General features: G+C 42.4%; 1 protein-coding gene across 1 annotated transcript in view; it reads left to right on the plus strand.

Moving 5' to 3' along the window:
* Positions 1-2,856: 2,856 nt before the first annotated feature.
* Positions 2,857-24,378, plus strand: part of LOC124594408 (peroxidase-like) — a 193,027-nt gene continuing 171,505 nt past the window's right edge. Inside the window, exons 1-3 of the mRNA XM_047132781.1 lie at positions 2,857-2,954; positions 14,990-15,066; positions 15,110-15,366. Coding sequence (XP_046988737.1) covers positions 2,857-2,954; positions 14,990-15,066; positions 15,110-15,366 — 432 coding nt within the window. The remainder of the gene's footprint in view (positions 2,955-14,989; positions 15,067-15,109; positions 15,367-24,378) is intronic.

Here is a 24,378-nt window from a genome sequence, read left to right on the forward strand (position 1 = left end):
TGGAATATTGTTCACAATTTTTAAAAAGGAAAACAAAAGCAAAAGCTTGAATCACACAATGAAAGTTGATAAAAATAAAACAAATACTGAGATGAAAAGAGAGGGATGATTTCATGCAATTTTGTGTTGGAGCAGAAAACGTCAGTTTTACATCAGAACCGAATTTTATAGTGTGAAACTGTACGTTATGGTGAAATAAGAGTCCTCTGTGTGAAGCACCTCAAACATTCCACCCAGGCTGGTCATCAATCCAGCAAGCGCTTTCGGTCCCGCTTTGGTTTAATTTCATTTCTTCCAACCTATTCTAACATCTCAAGAAGCGGACAGAAGTATCAGCCCATAATTCACGAATTAATAAAAGTCAAAGTTTATAAAAACTGAAAAATTCAAGAACGAATGATTTACTTACAACGGAAACAGAGACAGACAGTGTACGTTCCTAAAAGTATCAACTAATGGGTTGCTGCCTCCTGCACATATCTTGCAAAAAGGCAATGAACGTAAACTTAGATTCGGGTCCGCGCGGAGGCCAACTAACACTCCTTCCCGCGCACAATTCTCTACTGGAGCAGAAATGAAGGGAAATTATAGTGTACACTAATTTTACCCTTTACCACATACCTTAAAATGACTTGAAGGTGTGATGTCCTTAGGTTAGTTAGGTTTAAGTAGTTCTAAGTTCTAGGGGACTGATGACCATAGATGTTAAGTCCCATAGTGCTCAGAGCCATTTGACTTGAAGGTAGAGATGGTGATTTAGATGTATATATTACGCTTTGACGAAGAACTGTACGACGTGTAATACAGAGAACAATATTTCACCAACATAATTTCTAATAAGGATGACACAAAATTAGAAACAAAACCTTACTGTCGAGCTGGAGTGAGCATAATGATCGCTCTGAATCACCATACGAGCCTCTAGCTAGGTACATTCATCTAGGATGTTCGCAATCCAGACTGGCACCTGCATTCACCACCTTTCGGGGATAGTTTACAATTTTTCTTGTCCAGTTTGTGGAATGACTACAGCGTGATAGTGTTATAAAATGAGTCATTTTACATATACTCCCTAGGCTTAACGTACAGAGACATTTCTGATGTCTATTTTTGAAGTACAGGCCGAGTGGTTCTAGGTGCTTCAGTCTGGAACCGCGCGACCGCTACGGTCACATGTTCGAATCCTGCCTCGGGCATGGATGTGTGTGATGTCCTTAGGTTAGTTAGGTTTAAGTAGTTCTAAGTTCTAGGGGACTGATGACCTAAGATGTTAAGTCCCATAGTGCTCAGAGCCGTTTGAACCATTTTTTGAAGTACAAAGCCCTGCAGGTCCCTATAAAAAATGCTGCCCAGTATTCTCGTATTGAAGATGTCACTGAATAAAATTAGGTTGTATAATTAATCAACGTGAGCAATATTTCACCTAGTTTTCCCATGACACTGCATCACCCAGATAAACTATGATGTTTATTTGGAAAATGAGAAACTCTATTACTCTGCTGCGTACAGCCTTCTGTCATTATTTAATAATTTACAATGTAAAAATGCAGAGCTGATTCTTGCTTTCGTCGCACAGTTGCCATGCGTTTATCCTTTTTTAGGATAGAAGAGGTAGCAATTTTTTCTTTTCTACAAATTTGCACTCAATTTTTGTGTGTGATGTCTTTAGGTTAGTTAGGTTTAAGTAGTTCTAAGTTCTAGGGGGCTGATGACCTCAGATGTTAAGTCCCATAGTGCTCAGAGCCATTTGAGCCATTTCAATTTTTGTGGCTTTGCGACTAATCTCCTCAATAGTCAAAATGTGCTCGTGAAAGGAAGAGACAAAAGTGATTCACTCTACTTCCCATCCTCTACCCCATGAAAGTTCAACAGAGATCCACAGCCGAATCTTCCCATGTCCCAGTACGATTTCAAGTCAGATCACACTTCTAACAAATGTTTTAGGTTGTCGGTTAGACTCTTACAGATCTCTAGGCAAAACGTCCCCACGTCCATATGTAAGGTACTCATATAGATTTGCTTTAGAAAAAAAATATTGCTCCCAAGAGTAAGACCTTACAGTCTCAACAAACTAGACGAGACAGAAAAATTACCGCAAATGTGATGACGGAGATTCTAAATGTAACAACGAAGAGAAATGGTAAACAATAAAAAAACATGATAATTGCAGTCTACTAGGAAACTTGTGCTTAGAGTACTATGAAACACGCTTAATGCAGCAATTACATAGTGCACAAAAAATTACAAATTACTGTTACATTTCCTTCTGTATACATTCCTAAAACAGTCATGTTGATTTTTCCTACGTGTATCTCGTGAAAAGGCCGAGGAGATAAAATTAGAGAGGATGGAACTAACATATTCTTCCCAACAATCGTTCTTTCCGTCCACCATTCGCGACTTGAACAGGAAAAGGTAGAGTGACGGTGGTACACGATGAACCTTCCACCACTCACCACAAGATGGCTTGCAGATTATAGATATAAGTGTGCTGAATGTTAAAAAACACACGGTTGGTACGAGTATTATTTCCCTCATGGTGCAACTGAAAAACTGCTTTTTGTGTTATATCGCTAAGAGGCACAACTGTAAGATTCACAAAATAAATATCTTCACTTAAGCCGACTGTTGATGTAAAACGTATCACTTGCGCATAGAGAAACTATGTTGGGTGGATGGGTGAAAAGCAAATTGCATCCTTTTGCTGTTCAAAGCAAGATGAAACGTCGAAAACCATCTCGATTAAAACTGAATTCCGCTGCTTCATCATTTACTGAATATGGCCCCTAACGACAGCAAGATGCCTGCTGGCTAATTAACTGTGAGACGAGTTTTACATAATTACAACCTTGTAGCATGTCACAAGGACGGCGTGCCGTCAGGCCAGCCCTCGCGCTGTTTGAGAGCCGCTGCCCATCATTTCAACCTTCGCCGCAGTTTTCTGTCAGAGTGTGGTAAGGAGGGCACCTTGCTGCGTCCCAGCACCTCTTGAAACATCACTCATTTCCGAGCATACACGATTTTCCTCAGTAGCTGTAGCTACACAGCCTTAATAAGACTGACACCACACCCAATAACGCGAAAGTCACGGTCACCTGCAATTTCGAAATGGAGTTGCCAGAACAGTTTTGCTAACTACAAGAAAAAATGCTGAATACACAAAATCTTACTTTGCATAAAGTAAAAGTTGTTTAAGTAAAAATTATTTTATGTTTTCCTCTATCAATTGTCGTAGATGAGAAAAGAAGATTAAACCATTCGTCGCTAAGCCAGAACATTTTTTTAATTTTTTTTATTTTAAGACTAGAATCATGCGACTGCTTTTTGCAGGTGAACTTCTATAAGTTCCTTGCCGGTTTGGGTATTCAGTAACCCCTAGCATTTCTTCCACCCATCATTCCATGTTATATTTCGTGCTTATACATCGACAGTTTCATTTACAGGTTGTATACCTTAAAGCGAAACGCTCTCGATGTATTGTGAAGCAAAGTATTGAAACAACATTACTTGTAGTTTGTTATGTGGTATCATCGTTATTCTGATATTGCCTTTGTATTTTCATTGACTTTTCGAGATACTTTTACAACTCGCTGCTCGTAGGGCTATAATATTAGTAATTTCAAAATGATTTTAAATACGTTATTCGCACATATGTCGTGAGCCCACATCCCAAAAGATATCGCTATGCTTCTTTCGTTGAATAACACACGGTTGGAAACGAAATGCTGTTTAGCAAGTTCGGTGATCCATGACGTATTGAGGTGAGATAAAGAAAAGGATATCCGCCATTTGTCCGCGGGGTTAAGCGGCGCGGCCTCGAGAGAATGTGGAGCACCAGCTGGGAAGCGAAGCAGGCCCCGGATGCAGCAGGCCTCTTAACTCCGCGCTCCACGGAGCTGCCGGCTCACTACGCAATCGTGACTCACTCTCTACATTCACTTACTGAACAAGGTCTGCAGTGAAACCTAGTTGCTTTTACTTGTGCAGCACATCTCCTAAAAATAAAGAAACACCTACCAGCAGAAAAACACTTCTATCGGAGTGCAAAAAATAACAATATATTCCTGTTTCTTTAAAAATCTCTGATTGAAAAATGGGGTACCAGCTGTTTCTTTCCATCTTCTACAGCACCTTTCGAAAATTTTCCATAAAATATGGCATTTGCTTTTTTTAACGCGCAACTCAGCTCTTACTCCCACGAGCTCCCCTAATTGTAACTCAGTCACACCCACTAGCCCATCGCTGTAAGTCGCTCGTACCCATGCACTTCCAGTTGTCGTTTCTCATTCACTCATTCAGCCCCATTTCATTGTCATCTCTTTGTGTCTCTCAGGCGCTGTTTCCTGTATCACAGCCACAGTCCCGTTCGTTCTGTCCTACTACTACCGCTTCCTCTCACTGTCACTCTCACCTTCTTGATCTCTCTTACTGCTAATGCATCTCTTCCTTACTACTGCTGCTGTCTCTTCGCTTTCTCTCTCTTCCTCGCTGTAATTGTCATATACTCTGTCACTCATTATCACTTCCACTTTTTCTCTTTATTCCTTCCCCCCTCCCCCTGGAACTGTGTTGTTCTCTCTTTTCCTAGCACTGATCTGTCGCTGTCAGTTATGTACGCTGCCGCTGTGTCGTTCTCCTTCTCTCATACTGCCATTGTCTCCTTCGTTCTTTCTATAACGCAACCACAGCCTGCTGTCATACAATCTTTATTACTTTCCCGTTTCTTTGGTACTGCCCCTGTCTTGTTCTCTTTCAGTACATAAAAGCACGAATATGTTAGCATGCCAAAACTTTCGGGGAACGGTTGGTGGATGGGTACAAGCGCATTACGTTGATTTACTAGTTGGTGTGAGTGAGTTATGTTAGGGGAGCTTGTGAGAGCGTGAGGTGAGTTGCATGTTTAAAAAAGCACGAATATGCATGCCAAAATTTGTGGGAAAATTTTTAAAGGTGTTGAGAAAGATAGAATGAAGCAGCTAGTACACCATGTTTCATTCAGAGTCTTTTAAATAAACAGGAACATATTCCCATTTTTTGTACTGCAGTAGGAGAACTTTGCCGCTGGTTCCCTTCTTTTCCCTGCTGCAACATGGCACGTAAGTCAGAAATGTACAGGTCAGTTCAATTTAGATAGTTTACTTTTGTGAAAGTGAAATGAGACAAAACTAATTTTGCAACTCAGACCGGAATTCACGCGCAAAAAGTTTTTGCATCTACTTCAGTGCCATAACTTGGGGTTCCCAGATGATAACGGAGAAGATTTGCAGCATATTTCCGCATGCTGAGTCACTTTATAAACTACATTTTCGCCTCACATAGAATTTTACGTACGTATTTTACGTGTGAAAGTAAGGTAACTTTGAATTTATGTTTCACGGAAAAGGATAAAGAAATGACGAAAATTTTCAAAGATTTTCGAGAACGGGATCTTAGGAATACAACGTAAAAATTACAGGCATTAGTGTGCATAGTCGTCTCGGAATCCGCGCTCGGTTTTGGTACCCAAAAAACAAGTTTTTGGGGTGTTTCTCGATAACGGATAAAGGTTTTTTAAAACGAGGAGATGGCTCTTCTAGGTAAATGCAATTTGCTGTGGTTATTTATTATTTAGATTTTTGTTTCATACCGAATTTCGTGTGTAGAGGTTGGGTAACTCTGAACCTCTGTATCTCGGAAATGGAAAAAGATCAAGAAAATTTTCAAGGTTCTTCGACATCGGGATCTTAGGAATATATCGCAAAAATTTCAGTCACTTGCTGTGCATAGCCATCTTAGAATCCTCGGCTGAATTTTGGTCCATCGGTGACGGTAAAAATATAGTCAAAAAGCACTTTTTGTGGGATTTTCCGAAGGACTGACCAAGAACTAATGGTGCTTCCATTAGTCCCATCAAGCCGACAGTAAACCACATCAAATGCAAAAACAACCAACCAATTCACTCCATTTGCCTAAGCAGTAGGAAGTGTATAATATTCATACTTTGGCCCTGTACTGTAGGATCGCGACACTGATCGTTCTGTTGCATATGGTCCCTGGCGTAAGGGCTATCGAAAACATATGACCCTACCTTTTTATAATTGAATTTGATCTGAGTTATGATATTTATTGCTGCTGTGAAGAGCTGGTGCAAGTAAAATGTGATATGGAAGAATGACGCAGATGAAAGTCAGGCGAAGACATGTATTGCATCATTATTGAAGATAAGGGCTGCAGCATATTTCTGATGCGAGGTTCTGTTGGTTCTAGGTTCCCCTCTTCCTTCTGTTGCAGATTCAGCACTCCTGCGAAGTCTGTAGTACATGTCTATATCCATTTTCTCTTCTCTTCTCTGTAATGATGATTAAATAGTTATTTGTGGTGGTTCCCTCTGTATTCGGCTAATGCTCTAACTTTATCAGGAGATGATTAACTGAGCTGAGAATATACACTGACGGAAATGGAAAGTTGTACACTATTAACATCATGACCGAACGCTGCAAAACTGATACTCCGGTACGTTCATACCTGTGTACCATCTACATATACGTCTACATACATACTCCGTAAGCCACAGTGTGGTGCGTGGCGGAGGGTATCCTGTACTGCTACTTGTTACTTCCTTTCCTGTTCCGCTCTCAAACAGAGCGAGGAAAAAACGAGTGGCTATATGCCTCCGTGCGAACCCTAATCTCCCTACTTTTATATTCGTTATCCTTACGCGAAATGCATGTTGACAGCAGTAGAATCGTTTTGTGGTCAGCGTAAATCGCCGGTTACTCCTCAAAAAGAACGTCTCCTTTCCTACGGAGACTCCCATTTGAGTTCCCGAAATATCTCCGAAATACTTGCATGTTGTTGGAACCAACTAGTAACAAATCTAGGAGCCGGCCTCTGAACTGCTTCGATGTCTGCTTTTAATCCGACCTGGTGCGAATCCCAAACACGAACAGTATTCAACAGTGGGTCGCACTAGTGTCCTATAGGCGATCTCCTTTACAGATGAACCACACTTTCTTAGAATTTTCCCAATAAACCAAAGTCGACCTTTCGCCTTCTCTACTACAACCCTTGCGTGCTCATTCCATTTCATATCATGTACTTTGCAACGTTGCGCCTAAGTATTTAATCGACATGACTGTGTCAAGCAGCATACTGCTGATGTTTTATTCGAACATTATGGGTTTGTTTTCATATCGACGACGACACCTCCCGTACACCACAGTATCGTCAGCAAACAGCCAGAAACTGCTACCCACCCTGTCCGGAAGATCATTTATGTATACAGAGAATAATAACGGTCCTATCACAGTTTCCGGGACGCTCTGACGATACCGTTGTTCCTGATAAACACATGATATCGATGATGTACTGTCTTCTGTTACTTAAGAAGTCTTCGAGACACTCACGTACCTGGGAACCTGTTCCATATGCTCACACCTTCTTTAACAGTCTGCACCGGGACACCGTTCAGATGCTTTTTAGGAATCTAGAGACATGAAACCTGCCTGCGAATTTATATTTGGTATTTTCAGTATAGAAAAATCATTCGTACAGATGAATGGTTTGAGTACGTGATGGCTACACAGTGTGTCTATTTTTACCGGAATCTATAAGGTGGAGGTTGCAACGCAGTGTGCCCTGAGAACTGTGTGTGCATTGACTGCAGAACGAATGGTGACGAGAAGAACCAAGGACAACAGTGTGGCTGATGAGTATGCACGGGTACTTCCAGAAGGACTACACCACGAATAGACAGGTGACAGCAGCTGAAATCTGGCAGAGGCTACACGCATCCGCCAAGAAACGTCAGGAACAGATTACTGGAAACTGAGTTGAAATCTCGAGTTGTCGTACGTCATTTGGCGCTGTTATTAGGCTGGTGCATGACTTTGTAATGTTTTTGTTTTGCATGTTGCTATTGTGGTTGCTATGGATTTATTTATCGATTGTAGTTTTTTGTTTGTAGTTCACCGTTGCTATTTCTGTCATCTGTAGATAGTGAGTGGAGCTGTGGACGCTAAAAAATAGGGAACCAAGAGGATAAATCGAAACATTTCCGACACATTCGTCTCTTTGAGTTCAGTAGAGGAGTGACAGCAGCGGAGGCAGCCAGAAACATTTGCTCCGTGTGTGACGATAATACCATTGGGCGGAGCACGGCAAGGAGATAGTTTTCTCGTTTCAAAGAGGATCGTTTTGATATTAGTGACTTGTTTTCATTGCGTATCGAAGCGTTGTTGTTCCATACCTGTCATGGATTTTGGTTTCCTTACCAGAGGTTTTCATTTGCCCACTACAGGCTGTCACATATTGCAGACCATGAAACGCAAATTCTATGCCAACCTCACTGATGGAAAGACTAAGCAGGTGCACAAGGTCAATTTTATTTCTTTCAACAGCATTCTTTTCTGATATTTCAGTAAGACTGCCCTAAATATTTCTATTGTACTACACGAATCATTTTTCACATGTGCCACCTACAGCCGTCTGTGAGACGTAAAAAATTTCAAATACGTATTTTAAGCACGATGTAACTGAGCTATCGGCGACGATAAAAAATTATTACATAAAATTCCAACATAAATTACATTATACAAAAACAACGTTACAGCAACTCAGTTTATTGCACATTACTTCGGCGTAGGTATTCTTGCGTAAAGTAGAATGAGCTGGTCAACAGAACAATCCTTAATTCGTTCTTAAGCAGTACTGTGATTCTCATAAACTATTTACTACATTCTGGAGATTGTTGGATTCATGTGGACCGATGCAGCAAACTCCGCTTAGTTTGCTTCCACTAAGTTTCCCGTCACAAAAGGCAACACACTGTGCACACGAATTGAGAGCGGTGACTGTACGTTACAAATTGATGCGACACTAATTTTTGATACCAGCATTGTGGGACTACACATACATGAAGAGAAAAGGAAGACATTAATCCTGCTGTATGTGAAGTCTCTTGTTCTAATGGGTTGTGTTATCATTCATGGAAGTGGACAGAGCCACTATAATTTTACGGTAATATTACAGAAGATAATCCGATTGCTCCAAGAAATATTTACCGTTTTAGCTTACGTTTTAGTAAAAATAACCGTCTGCACACTCTCCCCATCCATAGGTCAAATTATGTAGATAATTTTGTGGGGAAAGTAAGCGAAACACTTCGGTTTATTGGCAGACCACTTAGAAATTGCAACAGGGTCTTCTGAAAAGACTGCTTACATCATGCTTGTTCGCCGTCTTCTGAGTATTCCTGTGCGATGTGGGATCTGCATCAGATGAGACTGAAAGAGGACATCGAAAAAGTTCAAAGAAGGGCAGATCTTTTTGTACTATCGCGGAACAGGGAAGAGAGTAGTACGAAAATTATACGTGAACTGGGGTGGTTATCATTAAAAGAAAGGCGTTTTTCGTTGCGACCTCCGATTGTGAAAATATTCTGCTACCGCCCACCCATAGGAACAAACGAGCATCATGATAAAATAAGAGAAATCAGAGCAAGCGCAGAAAGATTTAAGTGTAACTTTTTCCTGCGCGCCATCGAGAGTGGAATGATAGAGAAATAGCTTCAAGATGTTTCGATGAACCTTCTTCCAGGTACTTAAGTGTGGATTGCGAAGTAATCATGTAGATGTAAATATAGATGTTATATAGTTTATGTGTTAATACTAGAACTAATTCTCACTTAGGTGTCAAGAAGACACATTTCTTATAAAAAAATGTTTCAAATGGCTCTGAGCACTATGGGACTAAACGTCTAAGGTCATCAGTCCCCTAGAACTTAGAACTACTTAAACCTAACTAACCTAAGGAAATCACACACATCCATGCCCGAGGCAGGATTCGAACCTGCGACCGTAGGGTCGCGCGGTTCCAGACTGAAGCGTCTAGAACCGCTCGGTCACACCGGCCGGCCCCACATTTCTTATAGAGAAGCAGAATTTTTCATTTAACAAACATGAATCTTCCAATTAATTTATAACATGACGAGCTTTTGCTTTGTGCCAGTTTGACTTGCACGAGTCCTGTTTCACGAATGCAAGTTCAATAGTGACTCTTCACTCCTACAATCGAGGCTACGTAAACTTTTATCTAAGTTTTCGATATTATTCACGTTTTCAACCAACCCTTAATGTTTTTTTCCTAGAAAGTAATAGCATAATGAATACCTACAGATTTCAGTTTTGTAAGGGTACATCACCGCAGCTTACAAGTTTTAGACAGCGTCCACAGAATTACCGACCACTTTATCAATTGGCAATCTAATGAACAAGATCCTGTGGTTATGACATCCACTCGGAAGTTATGAAATCCTACTGAAATTGTAGTTCGCAACTCGTAACTCACTACAACACTTCTCTTAAAGAGAATTTCACAAGAACTGAAAAAAGTTACCTTTTTCGTGCTGCAGTCAAGGTCCTGTGAAGAATCCTAGGCGTCCGGTAGTAATTTAACAGAGCTTCGAGCCACTCGTCATACAGATGTGCAACATCTGGGATCGATACAACTCACGCCGCTGTTATCTGATGCTCGGAACCTCGATCGTGACTTGCGATCACGAGCCATTGTCTTATTGTGGCCTCGTCCTTAAAAGAGCGAACACGGAGCTGCTTCGTGAACTACCAACAGTCGTAAAAAATGTTGTTCAGGAGCTCAGGTGTCCGCGTGAATCAACAACGCGGGACGGTGAAAACTACTGACCATGCTGCGCTTCCGTTGTGTCGTGGAGGCCGTCGCAGGTAATTCTGACATGCGTTCAGTATTTGGAGGAGATCCTGTTTAAAAGGATTTTTCGATGCGAAGACGTCTATTATGGAACGAAAATTCACGGTTACATCACCAACTGTGGCGGACAATTGTGGGCCAATAAAAAAGATGTGGAAATTTCAAATAGAAAAATGCTTCTCCATTTTTGTCCATGGCCTTAACGAAGTTTTTCATTACGCCCAATTTTATATGAAGAGCAGGGAGAGCTAAGTTCTTGAATTCGACAAGTGGTTCGTGCAGAACATTGTTAGATCCTGGTTCAGGTGACTGACGCTTAGGTCAATCTTTCTTTTTATAATGAAGTCTTTTGGCGCGGCTATCCCAGAGCCACAGGAAGCAGCAGAATTTGATGTAGACGTGTTATAGCCCAAGTAATATGCCTATGACTTTCAGTTCCCCGTAAACCTGCCATTTAAACTGTCGTAGTTCAATCGCAAAAACAACTGCTTCATCTTATCAAATGTTTCTTTCAAGTAAGGTGCATACCCATCGGAATCGATGATGACACGTTGCCATTATGCAGTACCACGCACTTGACTTGCTCTGGAGGAGGCGATGCGCAGTCTCCACTGGTCACTTTTACAATCAATGTCCGTAGCTGCTACTAGTCCCTGTACATCACTACAAAATACCAAGTTCTTTCCACTTTAGAAAACATGGAAGGAATGGCATATGGCGGTTATTGAACACAGTCACTTTTATCGTTTTATCAAGAAAATTTCTTTGTTGTAGCCTTGATGCCAACAGTCCAGCTTTACCTTTCGGCAATTCCGGATACCCCACTAGGTAACTAAGATCACATTATGTTATTTTGTGTATCTCTGTAAACTGATAGTTACACATAAAATCTTGATCTGTCGAAGAACTGGGTTTTGAAGGCGATGGTGCAGCACTAGTTTCACTTCCGCCCTCGCTACTGTCACTATCAAGTGGAACAGAAACAGGCAGTCCATCACTGTGAGACACTGGTCGCATGGTCGACTGTATGTTAGGAAGACTCTTTTTCTTGGAAATGCCACGTGTTAATGGAGCTGTCTCACGAAAGTAACAATCATGCACATGTTTTGATGGTTCTCGCCAGACATCGGTGTAGCAAAGCCCGTGGAAAATCTTTTAGATTCAGTCACGAATGAAGACTCGAGACACAAGACACGCAGCATGCAGGGGGAACCCAGGGCTTGTCGTGGTTTTCGATTTTATCAACAAAGTTCAGTCGGTACGCCTTTCTAATATATGGCGTTATTGGCCTCCTTTGCAATTTCAATGTAGCCTGTACGCAAACATAGCAAAACTTGTCAGCACTGTTTACGCATTTGCGAGGCATACTGAATCCCAGGAATTACAATAACGCCCTAACTACACTTCAGAAACACGTTTTCTTTCAGAAAACGAACAGAACACAGTTTGTAACAGACTGAAACTACGCTTAAACGAGGCATGCTCCGTTCTTCCCTTCCTCTTACCCTTGCCCTTGTTGATACGAGCCCGGACCAAAAGTAGCGACAAAATAACCACAGCTATTGTTGCCTTAAGCTTCATCATTCTGTCTACCATCGGCGGGATTCCGAAGCCTATGCAGGAAAGGACTGAAAATGAAAGCTAATAAAATACAATTACAATTAAATGCACTCCCCTGTAAATCGGAAAATATAGGTAATTCGAGTGTTTCATTGTCGTTTTCGATATCAGCGTGGTCAATATAGTTAACAAACATCTGTTTCATACCAGCTACATCTTCACTCTTGGTTATTGTAATTACAGGTGCATATTTCTTCTGGCGTCAGTCTGTTGTAGAACTATGGAACATGTTTAACACTCAGACACTAGGACTTTTCTACCTTTTTTTTTTATATAGACAAAATACTTCCTTTATAAAGGCAACTATGAGTTTCGTCAGCCAAAGACCTTGCGAAACGCAGCTCTAGGTGTTCGTCCACAAAATCTATACGGCCGCGTACACATAGGCGCCCAAGTTGACGCCGTTTTCCATGACCTTCGGAAAGAATTTCATAGTTCCACACTGTTGTTTAGTGAATAAAATACGGGCTTAGCCAGTACCGGCTCAGGTTTGCGATTGGATTTACGACTTTCTACCAGATGAAACACAACACGTAGTTCTTAAAGGAACAAAGTCAACATACGTAAAGGTCAAAAAATGGTTCATATGGCTCTGAGCACTATGGGACTTAACTTCTGAGGTCATCAGTCCCCTAGAACTTAGAACTACTTAAACCTATCTAACCTAAGGACATCACACACATCCATGCCTGAGGCAGGATTCGAACCTGCGACCGTAGCGGTCGCGCGGTTCCAAATGTGGCGCCTAGAACCGCTCGGCCACCCTGGCCGGCGTACGTAAAGGTAAGTTCGGAAATATCCCAGAGAAGTGTTATAGTGCAGATAGTATTTACACATTATATTAGCGGTCTAATGGACAGCGTCGGAGGCACCGACAGGCTATTCGCGGACAATGCTGTTGTCTACCAGGAAGTTTGCAGTGTCGGACGACTGGAGCGAAATGCAGCGAGATCTGCAGAGGATCGGTGGCTTACTGTCAAGCACTGGCGAATGAGCTGGAGGTAAGTAGACGTAGCGTATTGCGCTTAAATAGGCGAAGAGATCCACTACTGTTCGATTACACTATTGGACAAGTCAATGGAAACAATATCTACTGTAAAATATCTAGGAGTAACCGTCTGGAGCGATCCGAAGTTGAATGACGACGTAGGAAAAACAGATGCCAGGCTGAGATTCTTTGGAAGAATCTTAAGGAAATGTAATGCATCCAAGAAGTCAGTGTCTTGTAAAACACTTGTGTGGCCAATTCTTGATTCTGGGACCCTTACCATATACACCGACGTGACAAAACTCATGGGATAGCTATATTCACATATACAGATGGCAGTGATATCGCATACACAAGGTTTTAAAGGGCAGTGCATTGGCGGAGCTGTCATTTGTACGTAGATGATTAGTGTGAATTCGTTTTCGGCGTGATTGTCGCCACACCACGGGAACTAACAGACCTCCAATGCGGAATGGCAGTTGGAGCTAGACGCATGGGACATTCCACTTCGTAAATCGTTATGGAATTCGGTATTTCGAAATCCACAGCGCTGGAGAATACCAACGTGCCACTGTCATTACCTCCCTTTCCTGTTCCTGTCGCGTATGGTTCGCGGGAAGAACGACTGCCGGAAAGGCTCCGTGCGCGCTCGAATCTCTCTAATTTTACATTCGTGGTCTCCTCGGGGAGTATAAGTAGGGGCAAGCAATATATTCGATACCTCATCCAGAAACGCACCCTCTCGAAACCTGGACAGCAAACTACACCACGATGCAGAGCGCCTCTCTTGAAGAGTCTGCCACTTGAGTTTGCTAAACATCTCCGTAACGCTATCACGCTTACCATATAACCCTGTGACGAAACGCGCCGCTCTTCTTTGGATCTTCTCTATCTCCTCTGTCAACCCGACCTGGTACGGATCCCACACTGATGAGCAATACTCAAGTATAGGTCTAACGAGTGTTTTGTAAGCCACCTCCTTTGTTGATGGACTACATTTTCTAAGGACTCTCCCAATGAATCTCACCCTGGCACCCGCCTTACCCACAATTAATTTTATATTATCATTCCACTTCAAATCGTTCCGTACGCATACTCCCAGTGTTTATTCTGCTATCATATAATCATACAATAAAGGATCCTTCTTTCTGTGTATTCGCAATACATTATATTTGTCTATGTTAAGGGTCAGTTGCCACTCCCTGCACCAAGTGCCTATCCGCTGCAGATCTTCCTGCATTTCGCTGCAATTTTCTAATGTTGCAACTTCTCTGTATACTACAGCATCATCCGCGAAAAGCTGCATGGAACTTCCGACACTATCTACTAGGTTGAAAAGCAGGACCATAACACTCCCCTGTGTCACGCCAGAGGTTACTTTAACGTCTGTAGACGTCTCTGCACTGAGAACAACATGCTGTGTTCTGTTTGCTAAAAATTCTTCAATCCAGTCACACAGCTGGTCCGATATTCCGTAGGCTCTTACTTATCCCGTCATGTGGCGATAATCACGTAGGAAACCTTTTCACATGAATTACCTAAATACAAATGACAGCTCTGTCAACGCATTTCCCTTCTATACACTGCGTGCGCGACTTTTGTCACCGCAGTGTAACGCGTGTATCACCGTTGACCGTGTTCAGCACAGCTTCCAGTTGTCATTTTCTCGTGTGGCAGTGCAGATGCAGACGAAGACGGTACAGTGGGCGGCTGGCTGCCAGCGCCCGCGTGGTATCCAGGATGGCGCGCCTGCCGTGACGCGGCCAGGTGTCGCGGCCTTGGCGGCTGTTGGCTAAGTGGCGGCGCTGGCGGCTGTGGAGCCGTCTGGTCCTGCTGGCGTGGGCGGCCGCAGCCAGCCGGCGGCCGGCGGCGGACCAGAAGGCGACCAGACTTGGCCCGCGATGCTGGTGAACCTCCGAGTGCTGCTGGCGATCGGCGCGCTGGCCGGCGTGCAGCCGCAGCCGCAGCAGCCGTCGTCGCCCTTCTTCCGCACCAGCCTCTTCCCGGAGCAGCTCCAGCAGCAGCAGCTGCAGCTACGCCAGCGGCAGCTACAGGTAGGCTACCTCCACTGCTCCCTGCTGTGCTCAGTGTCAGCTGTCAGAGCGACTCGCGTTACCTGCCCCGCGATTGGAGTGTTCCCTATTACTGACCTCAAAACCGTGTTCTCAAGTCACGAGTGACATGTTAAGTGACTCTTCTATGCTCACATTCTCTCGCTCCTCCTGTTTCTCTTTTGTTCCCTCTGTTCCAGTGATCTTTATTTTAATCCTACTATCAGTCCACATACTCAGACAAGCTGCGAGACTGTCGCGAATAAAACAGTGACCCGTATATACAGTAAGTTTCCTATAATTTACGTCTATGATCAGTAGTGCTACTGACAACATGACTCGTGCATATGATGTTATTTATATATATTTGACGATGCTGGTGCTGGTTTTGCATTTAACATTTGACGAAGCCACTATGGCTGCAGTGTAATGTACTGCAGTACATTAGGATTTTGTTTTTACAAAACTGATCTGACGATGGTCATTATAGGCCGAAACCGGTAATCAGTTAACAAAAAGTTTGTGACCATAGACGTAAATGATAGGAAACTTATAGTCCACGTACTATCTCGCACTGCTTTCCTCTGCAGAGCTGTCTTCGATTTTTCTCACTTGTTCCAGTCCCTTTCCAATCTGCCCGACAGTTTTCACCCGTTGCTTCCTGTTAAGCACGCTACGTTCCACATCATTTTTGTCAACCTGCTGTCGCCCATTCATTCCGTAATCAATTTTTACTGAGATATAACTTGATAACGTTCAAGGAGGCGAAACTAGCTAGCTGCTAAATGAAAAAAAAAGTTTTATTTCAAAATAAAAGTGCAACTTACACGGAAAACGACTTTCTTTAAGAATTTTATAGCTTGGTTACCTGACGTGATCAGTCAGTGCAGGAGGCGATGCATAATTTTGTATTGTACTCTTCTTTTGCAAACTAATTTATTTGCTAATATCGCTAAATAAACACAATTACTGGATTACTAGTTTTGGTAATTTGTGCTGCCATCCCTAGATACACAAAATAGGGCAGTGGTAGCTACATTATTCAATGCTTACACCACTCTGTTACCTGAGGACTATAAAATATGCATAAAAGAGTCGAGGCACATACATACTATTTGTCTTCGTGTGACTAAGTCGTCTAAGGATTGTATGATGTAGCTACCACTTCCCGGTTTAATGGATCGGAGGTTACCTAGACACATTGCGCAAACTGGTAATCCAGTAATTGTGTTTACATAGCGATCTTGGCAAATAAATTGGTTTTCAAAACTCTTGAAAGTATTCGTTCCATTTTTCAAACAGACAACCGATCCTCTTACCCAACGCGATCATCTCCGTTGCGTATAACGCAGTATTTGTGAATGTCGGCACACAATGCCGCAATTTGATGTTCGTCGATACGTTCTTCTTTCTGTATGTAGGCTGCTCTTCCATCACACGGTTCTGGCACTACAATTGTGCTTGCTGGCTGAGCACGCCGCGCCACAATCACTTAGTAACGGCTACGGTACACGCTGCCACTGTGTTGTTAGATCGCCAATGTTGACAGCGGTCGGACGCAAAACATTCGTGAGACAAAGTCGATCAACTTCTACCGGCTTCAGCCAATTCACAACTGTGGAACTTCCGTTCAGGAGTGATCAGCGGAAAAATTCTCCTATCGGAGCACAAAAAAATGCGAATGTGTTCCTGTTTATTCAAAATACTGACTGAAAAGTGGGGTATCAGCTGACTCATTCTATCTTCCTCAGCACCTTCAAAAAATCTTTCCAAAAATTTTGGCATGCGAACATATTCGCGATTTTTTTAACGTGCAACTCACCTCAAACTCCCACATGCTGTTACAACTTTAACTCACTCACACCCATAACTCCATCATACCGATCCCCTCCCAGTTGCCCTGCCTCACTCACTCATTCAGCCCATCTCATTGTCGTTATCGCTTTGTCCCCCCCCCCCCCCCCCCCTGTTATTGCCTCCTGTGTCACAGCCACACTCCTCTTCGTTCTGTCCTACTACTACAATCTCCAGTCACCGTCACTGCCTCCCTCTTGCTCTCTCTTTCTGCTAATATCTCATTTCTTCTTTCCCACTGCTGCTGTCTCTTATGACTGTCATTACCTCTCTCTTCGTCCATGTCATTGTCATACACTCTGTTTCTCATTGTCACTGGCTCTCACTCACATTTATTTTCTCTTTCTCTTTATTTCTCCCCTTCCTCGGCACTGTCTCCTTAATTCTTTTCCTAGCACTATTCTGTCGCTGTCAACTATGTTCCACTCCACTGTAAAATTTTTTAATGTGCTGAGGAAGGTAGAATGAGGCAGCTCGTACTCCACCTTTCACTCAGAGTCTTTTAAATGAACAGGGACACATTCGCGTTTTCCCACTGGATCCATTCTTTTTCCTGCTGCAGCAGGGCAATAACTCGTATGAAAAGAAATGTTCTGGCCAGTAAAATTTAGGTACTTTGCTTATGTGAAACTGCAATAACGCAAAATTTATGTTACACCTCAGACTACATTTTACGTGCAAAAAATTTTTGGATGTGCTTCAGTGCTACAACATGGGGTTCCCAGACGATAACGGGAACACTTTACAGCATATTTCTGCATGCTGCGTCACGATAGAAACTACGTTTTCGCCTCACATCGGATTTTACGTGTACAAGTAGCGTAACTTTCAACCTCTGTATCTCGGTAGCGGGTAAAGATATGAACAAAATTTTCAAGATCATTCGACAGCGGGATCTTAGGAATACATTGTGAAAATTGCTGCCATTTGATTTGCATAGCCGCCTTGGAATCCTCGGCTGCGTTTCGTTCCCCTGGAGATGGCGAAAATATAGCAAAAAAGTCATTTTTGGTTTTTCTCGGAGGAGCCGTCCATAAACTAATGGTGCCTCCATAAAAAGAAATATTTGCTCCATTTGCCTAAGCAGAACGAAGTATGTAATTTTCATATTTTGAATATATGAACAAAATTTTCAAGATCGTTTGACAGCGGGATCTTAGGAATACATCGTAAAAATTACTGCCACTTGCTATACGTAGCCGTCTTGGATCCACGGCTGCGTTTCGGTCAGCTGGAGACGGCTAAAATACAGCAAAAAAGCCATTTTTGTGGGTTTTTCGGAGGAACTGCCAATAAACTAATGGTGCCTCCATAAAAAAAAAACAACGATTTGCTCCATTTGTGTAAGCAGAACGAAGTATGCAATTTTCATATTTTGATGCTGTACTGTAGGGTTGTGACACTGGCTACCCTTCTGCTGAGTATACAAATGATCTCTGGCCCCAGGGATATCCAAAACACATGACCCTACCTTCTTATCATCAATAGAACCCGAGATATGAGAACTGGAAACTCCCGTTTTCATGCGCGGCGTTTCAGAACGTACTGGTAAGCATGTTGTCGCATGCATGCCGATGAACAACCTATTATGACACTACTCAAGAGGGAGCAAATATTCTGAACGTGAGGCAAAACTGTATGTCTCTCTGAAGCAAGTACATTATTTGTCTATTTGGCCGCACATATGAAGCAAAGTGTTAGAATTTAGAGTACTTGGATGACGTAATGATAAAATTCATGTGATTGTCGCTTCTGCGCTGACATATCTGATAATAGCGCCGTTGTCTCTCGATGAAATAAAAAAACAAAATTACTAGAAACAGGGATTTGATTTACGTAGTTTACAGTCACCACGTTGCACTTTCGGCTGCTTAGTAAAGCAGGTAAACCGCTTATCCGGGTATAGATGTTAATACATATTTGCCAGTAGCTGTCTCTTGCAATACAGACGAGAGTTAACATGTGACGTGACGTGGGAACCACTCCGACGAGCTACAGCTCGACATTCTGAAAATAAGAGACGTATCTTTCCTGTGTAATGTGTTTACATTGTAGGACGTTTTCTACTGCCGGATCAGCGCACTGACTTTTAAATCCAAATTTGGGACTGCTTACAACTTTAGATACTGAGAATGCCCGAAAGCTTCTTCGCTGCATGTGGAACGACGTATTAACACTATCCTACAAGTTGGATTGCTTCTCAGTGTTGATTGACATTACGCAAGGTAAACACCTGGCTCGTAACCAAATATCATCTCAAACACTTGCCATTGTTGTGTTAAATGTAGTAGGCCACGGAAATGAGACAGGTGAAGAGAGAAGGGCCCTCATGTGTGTAACAGTCTGTGCATACAACGGAACAAACGTAGAGATCTGACAGAAACGCAAACTAACCGTGAGCCACATGCACCAACGCAAAAATATCGGTGTATTTTAACCTTAGTGCACAGTAACCACGATAATTATACAGCGTGACACGGCTGAAAATGTCCCCCCCCCCCACCCCCCACCCCACGAACCATGGACCTTGCCGTTGGTGGGGAGGCTTGCGTGCCTCAGCGATACAGATAGCCGTACCGTAGGTGCAACCACAACGGAGGGGTATCTGTTGAGAGGCCAGACAAACGTGTGGTTCCTGAAGAGGGGCAGCAGCCTTTTCAGTAGTTGCAGGGGCAACAGTCTGGCCTTGTAACACTAACCAAAACGGCCTTGCTGTGCTGGTACTGCCAACGGCTGAAAGCAAGGGGAAACTACAGCCGTAATTTTTCCCGAGGGCATGCAGCTTTACTGTATGGTTAAATGATGATGGCGTCCTCTTGGGTAAAATATTCCGGAGGTAAAACAGTCCCCCATTCGGATCTCCGGGCGGGGACTACTCAGGAGGACGTCGTTATCAGGAGAAAGAAAACTGGCGTTCTACGGATCGGAGGGTGGAATGTCAGATCCCTTAATCGGGCAGGTAGGTTAGAAAATTTAAAATCGGAAATGGATAGGTTAAAGTTAGATATAGTAGGAATTAGTGAAGTACGGTCGCAGGAGGAACAAGAATTTTGGTCAGGCGAATACACGGTTATAAATACAAAATCAAAACGGGGGAATGCAGGAGTAGGTTTAATAATGAATAAAAAAATAGGAGTGCGGGTAAGCTACTACAAACAGCTTAGTGAACGCATTATTGTGGCCAAGATAGACACGAATCCCACGCCTACCACAGTAGTACAAGTTTATATGCCAACTAGCTCTGCAGATGACGAAGAAATTGAAGAAATGTATGATGAAATAAAAGAAATTATTCAGATAGTGAAGGGAGACGAAAATTTAATAGTCATGGGTGACTGGAATTCGGTAGTAGGAAAAGGAAGAGAAGGAAACGTAGTAGGTGAATATGGATTGGGGGGAAGAAATGAAAGAGGAAGTCGTCTGGTAGAATTTTGCACAGAGCACAACTTAATGATAGCTAACACTTGGTTCAAGAATCATAAAAGAAGGTTGTATACATGGAAGAAGCCTGGAGATACTGACAGGTATCAGATAGATTATATAATGGTAAGACAAAGATTTAGGAACCAGGTTTCAAATTGTAAGACGTTTCCAGGGGCAGATGTGGACTCTGACCACAATCTATTGGTTATGAACTGTAGATTAAAACTGAAGAAACTACAAAAAGGTGGGAATTTAAGGAGATGGGAGCTGGATGAACTGAAAGAACCAGAGGTTGTACAGAGTTTCAAGGAGAGCATAAGGGAACAATTGACAGGAATGGGGGAAAGAAATACAGTAGAAGAAGAATGGGTAGCTTTGAGGGATGAAGTGGTGAAGGCAGCAGAGGATAAAGTACGTAAAAAGACGAGGGCTAGTGGAAATCCTTGGGTAACAGAAGAAATATTGAACTTAATTGATCAAAGGAAAAAATATAAAAATGCATTAAATGAAGCAGGCAAAAAGGAATACAAACGTCTCAAAAATGAGATCGGCAGGAAGTGCAAAATGGCTAAGCAGGGATGGCTAGAGGACAAATGTAAGGATGTAGAGGCTTGTCTCACCAGGGGTAAGATAGATACTGCCTACAGGAAAATTAAAGAGACCTTTGGAGAAAACAGATCCACTTGTATGAATATCAAAAGCTCAGATGGAAACCCAGTTCTAAGCAAAGAAGGGAAAGCAGAAAGGTGGAAGGAGTATATAGAGGGTCTATACAAGGGTGATGTACTTGAGGACAATATTATGGAAATGGAAGAGGATGTAGATGAAGATGAAATGGGAGATACGATACTGCGTGAAGAGTTTGACAGAGCACTGAGAGACCTGAGTCGAAACAAGGCCCCGGGAGTAGACAACATTCCATTAGAACTACTGACAGCCTTGGGAGAGCCAGTCCTGATAAAACTCTACCATCTGGTGAGCAAGGTATATGAGACAGGTGAAATACCCTCAGACTCAGAAGAATATAATAATTCCAATCCCAAAGAAAGCAGGTGTTGACAGATGTGAAAATTACCGAACTATCAGTTTAGTAAGTCACGGCTGCAAAATACTAACACGAATTCATTACAGACGAATGGAAAAACTAGTAGAGGCCGACCTCGGGGAAGATCAGTTTGGATTCCGTAGAAATATAGGAACACGTGAGGCAATATTGACCCTACGACTTATCTTAGAAGCTAGATTAAGGAAAGGCAAACCTACGTTTCTAGCATTTGTGGACTTAGAGAAAGCTTTTGACAATGTTGGTTGGAATACTCTCTTTCAAATTCTGAAGGGGGCAGGGGTAAAATACAGGGAGCGAAATGCTATTTACAATTTGTACAGAAACCAGATGGCAGTTATAAGATTCGAGGGACATGAAAGGGAAGCAGTGATTGGGAAGGGAGTGAGACAGGGTTGTGCCTCTCCCCGATATTATTCAATCTGTATATTGAGCAAGCAGTGAAGGAAACAAAAGAAAAATTAGGAGTAGGTATTAAAATCCATGGAGAAGAAATAAAAACTTTGAGGTTTGCCGATGACATTGTAATTCTGTCAGAGACAGCAAAGGACTTGGAAGAGCAGTTGAACGGAATGGATAGTGTCTTGAAAGGAGGATATAAGATGAACATCAACAAAAGTAAAACGAGGATAATTGAATGTAGTCGAATTAAGTCGGGTGATGCTGAGGGAATTAGATTAGAAAATGAGACACTTAAAGTAGTAAAGGATTTTTGCTATTTGGGGACCAAAATAACTGATGATGGTCGAAGTAGAGAGGATATAAAATGTAGACTGGCAATGGGAAGGAAAGCGTTTCTGAAGAAGAGAAATTTGTTAACATCGAGTATAGATTTAAATGTCAGGAAGTCGTTTCTGAAAGTATTTGTATGGAGTGTAGCCATGTATGGAAGTGAAACATGGATGATAAATAGTTTGGACAAGAAGAGAATAGAAGCTTTCGAAATGTGGTGCTACAGAAGAATGCTGAAGATTAGATGGGTAGATCACAGAACTAATGAGGAGGTATTGAATAGGATTGGGGAGAAGAGAAGTTTGTGGCACAACTTGACTAGTAGAAGGGATTGGTTGGTAGGACATGTTCTGAGGCATCAAGGGATCACCAGTTTAGTATTGGAGGGCAGCATGGAGGGTAAAAATCGTAGAGGGAGACCAAGAGATGAATACACTAAGCAGATTCAGAAGGATATAGGTTGCAGTAGTTACTGGGAGATGAAGCAGCTTGCACAGGATAGAGTAGCATGGAGAGCTGCATCAAACCAGTCTCAGGACTGAAGACCACAACAACAACAACAGAAAACCGTGTTGAAAGTACGATCAGTATGGCACGATTAATGTCACTGTTAACCTGTAACACAAAAGAGACTGAGTGAGTGAGAGAGAGAGAGAGAGAGAGAGAGAGAGAGAGAGAGAGAGAGAGAGACAGAAATGAAACGATATGTTAAAAAAAAGTTAGGAACTCCTGAAACTTAAGTACAGATTGGCAAGGATACTGCCAAAACTGCGAAAACAATCAAGGTAATAATCAATCGTTCCTCGTGTGAATTAGGTGTGTGACTCCATGTCTCAAAGGAAAAGGCCATAATACTGATGAAAATTATAGCGAACTGACTGAAAAGAAAGTAATGCGTTAGTTTCCTACGTATAGAGAACGTTGCACCGATGACGAGACAGAACCCAATCCCGTCGTAAAAGTATGCGGTTTTAAGCAAACGAATGAAAAGATAAGAGAAACTCGTTGCTTTACAATTACTGTACTTCCTACGGAATTTCTAGAGACTGGGGCAACAATGCGTGGAACTGATGGCGCCAAAATTAATCGTACGAAAATGTTGTAAGATAAATATCACATAGCAGAACCTGAAAAAACATAATGAACGATATCTGAACCTGCGTTCTGGCCCGATCAGGGAAAGAAGGAAGAAGCCTCCCTTACATACTGCTGAAACTTGTGTCTCTTACGACAGTGCAAAGTCGAAATAGAAGTCCATGAAGTGTCGTCATTAAAATTCACATACGTCCTCGATAAAAACGGCACCCGTCTCTTGCAACCATAAGAAAGTGCTTTTGGTGAATTTCATGGAGCCGGAGAAATCTGTGTTGCAGTGGAGTGCTTACACACATTTTCGAAATGGCGATTTGCTGTTGGCAATCCACAAAATGGAAAGCTGAGATCCTCAATCGTCTTTATCGAGAGCTATGAGTGCTGAAACACTGTCCAGGAGGTCCAAACCATCGGACAACAACGTCAGGAACACCCCTCTACCCCTTCTCTACCTCTTCGATGATTTCAGCCTTTTTCTTGTGACCATGACCTCATACTACACCTCAAGATATAGCATGAGGTTCAATATTTTGGAGATAGTAACGTGCTGAGTAATTCACTTCTGTATTGTATGAAATTCTCAGTAACCTAATTAGGTCTTTCTTTTGTGTTTACAGAGTCGAAAGCTTCTTTTGCTTCAGTCCGTGCATTCAAAATTCTGCAAATATTCGAATATAGATCGCCCTTTTATTGAGATGTAATATATCCTCCATCAAATCTTACTTCTGGATACTAGATTAGGATTAGGGAGTCATAAACAGCGGGAACAGTTGACAAACTCTATCTAATCCTTTCGTTCGTTGCGTGACATATAGGGCTTCAGAGAGGAAATGGTAAGATGGCCGTTTCCT

This window comes from Schistocerca americana, chromosome 1, assembly GCF_021461395.2.
Source record: "Schistocerca americana isolate TAMUIC-IGC-003095 chromosome 1, iqSchAmer2.1, whole genome shotgun sequence".
Taxonomy (NCBI): Eukaryota; Metazoa; Arthropoda; class Insecta; order Orthoptera; family Acrididae; genus Schistocerca; species Schistocerca americana.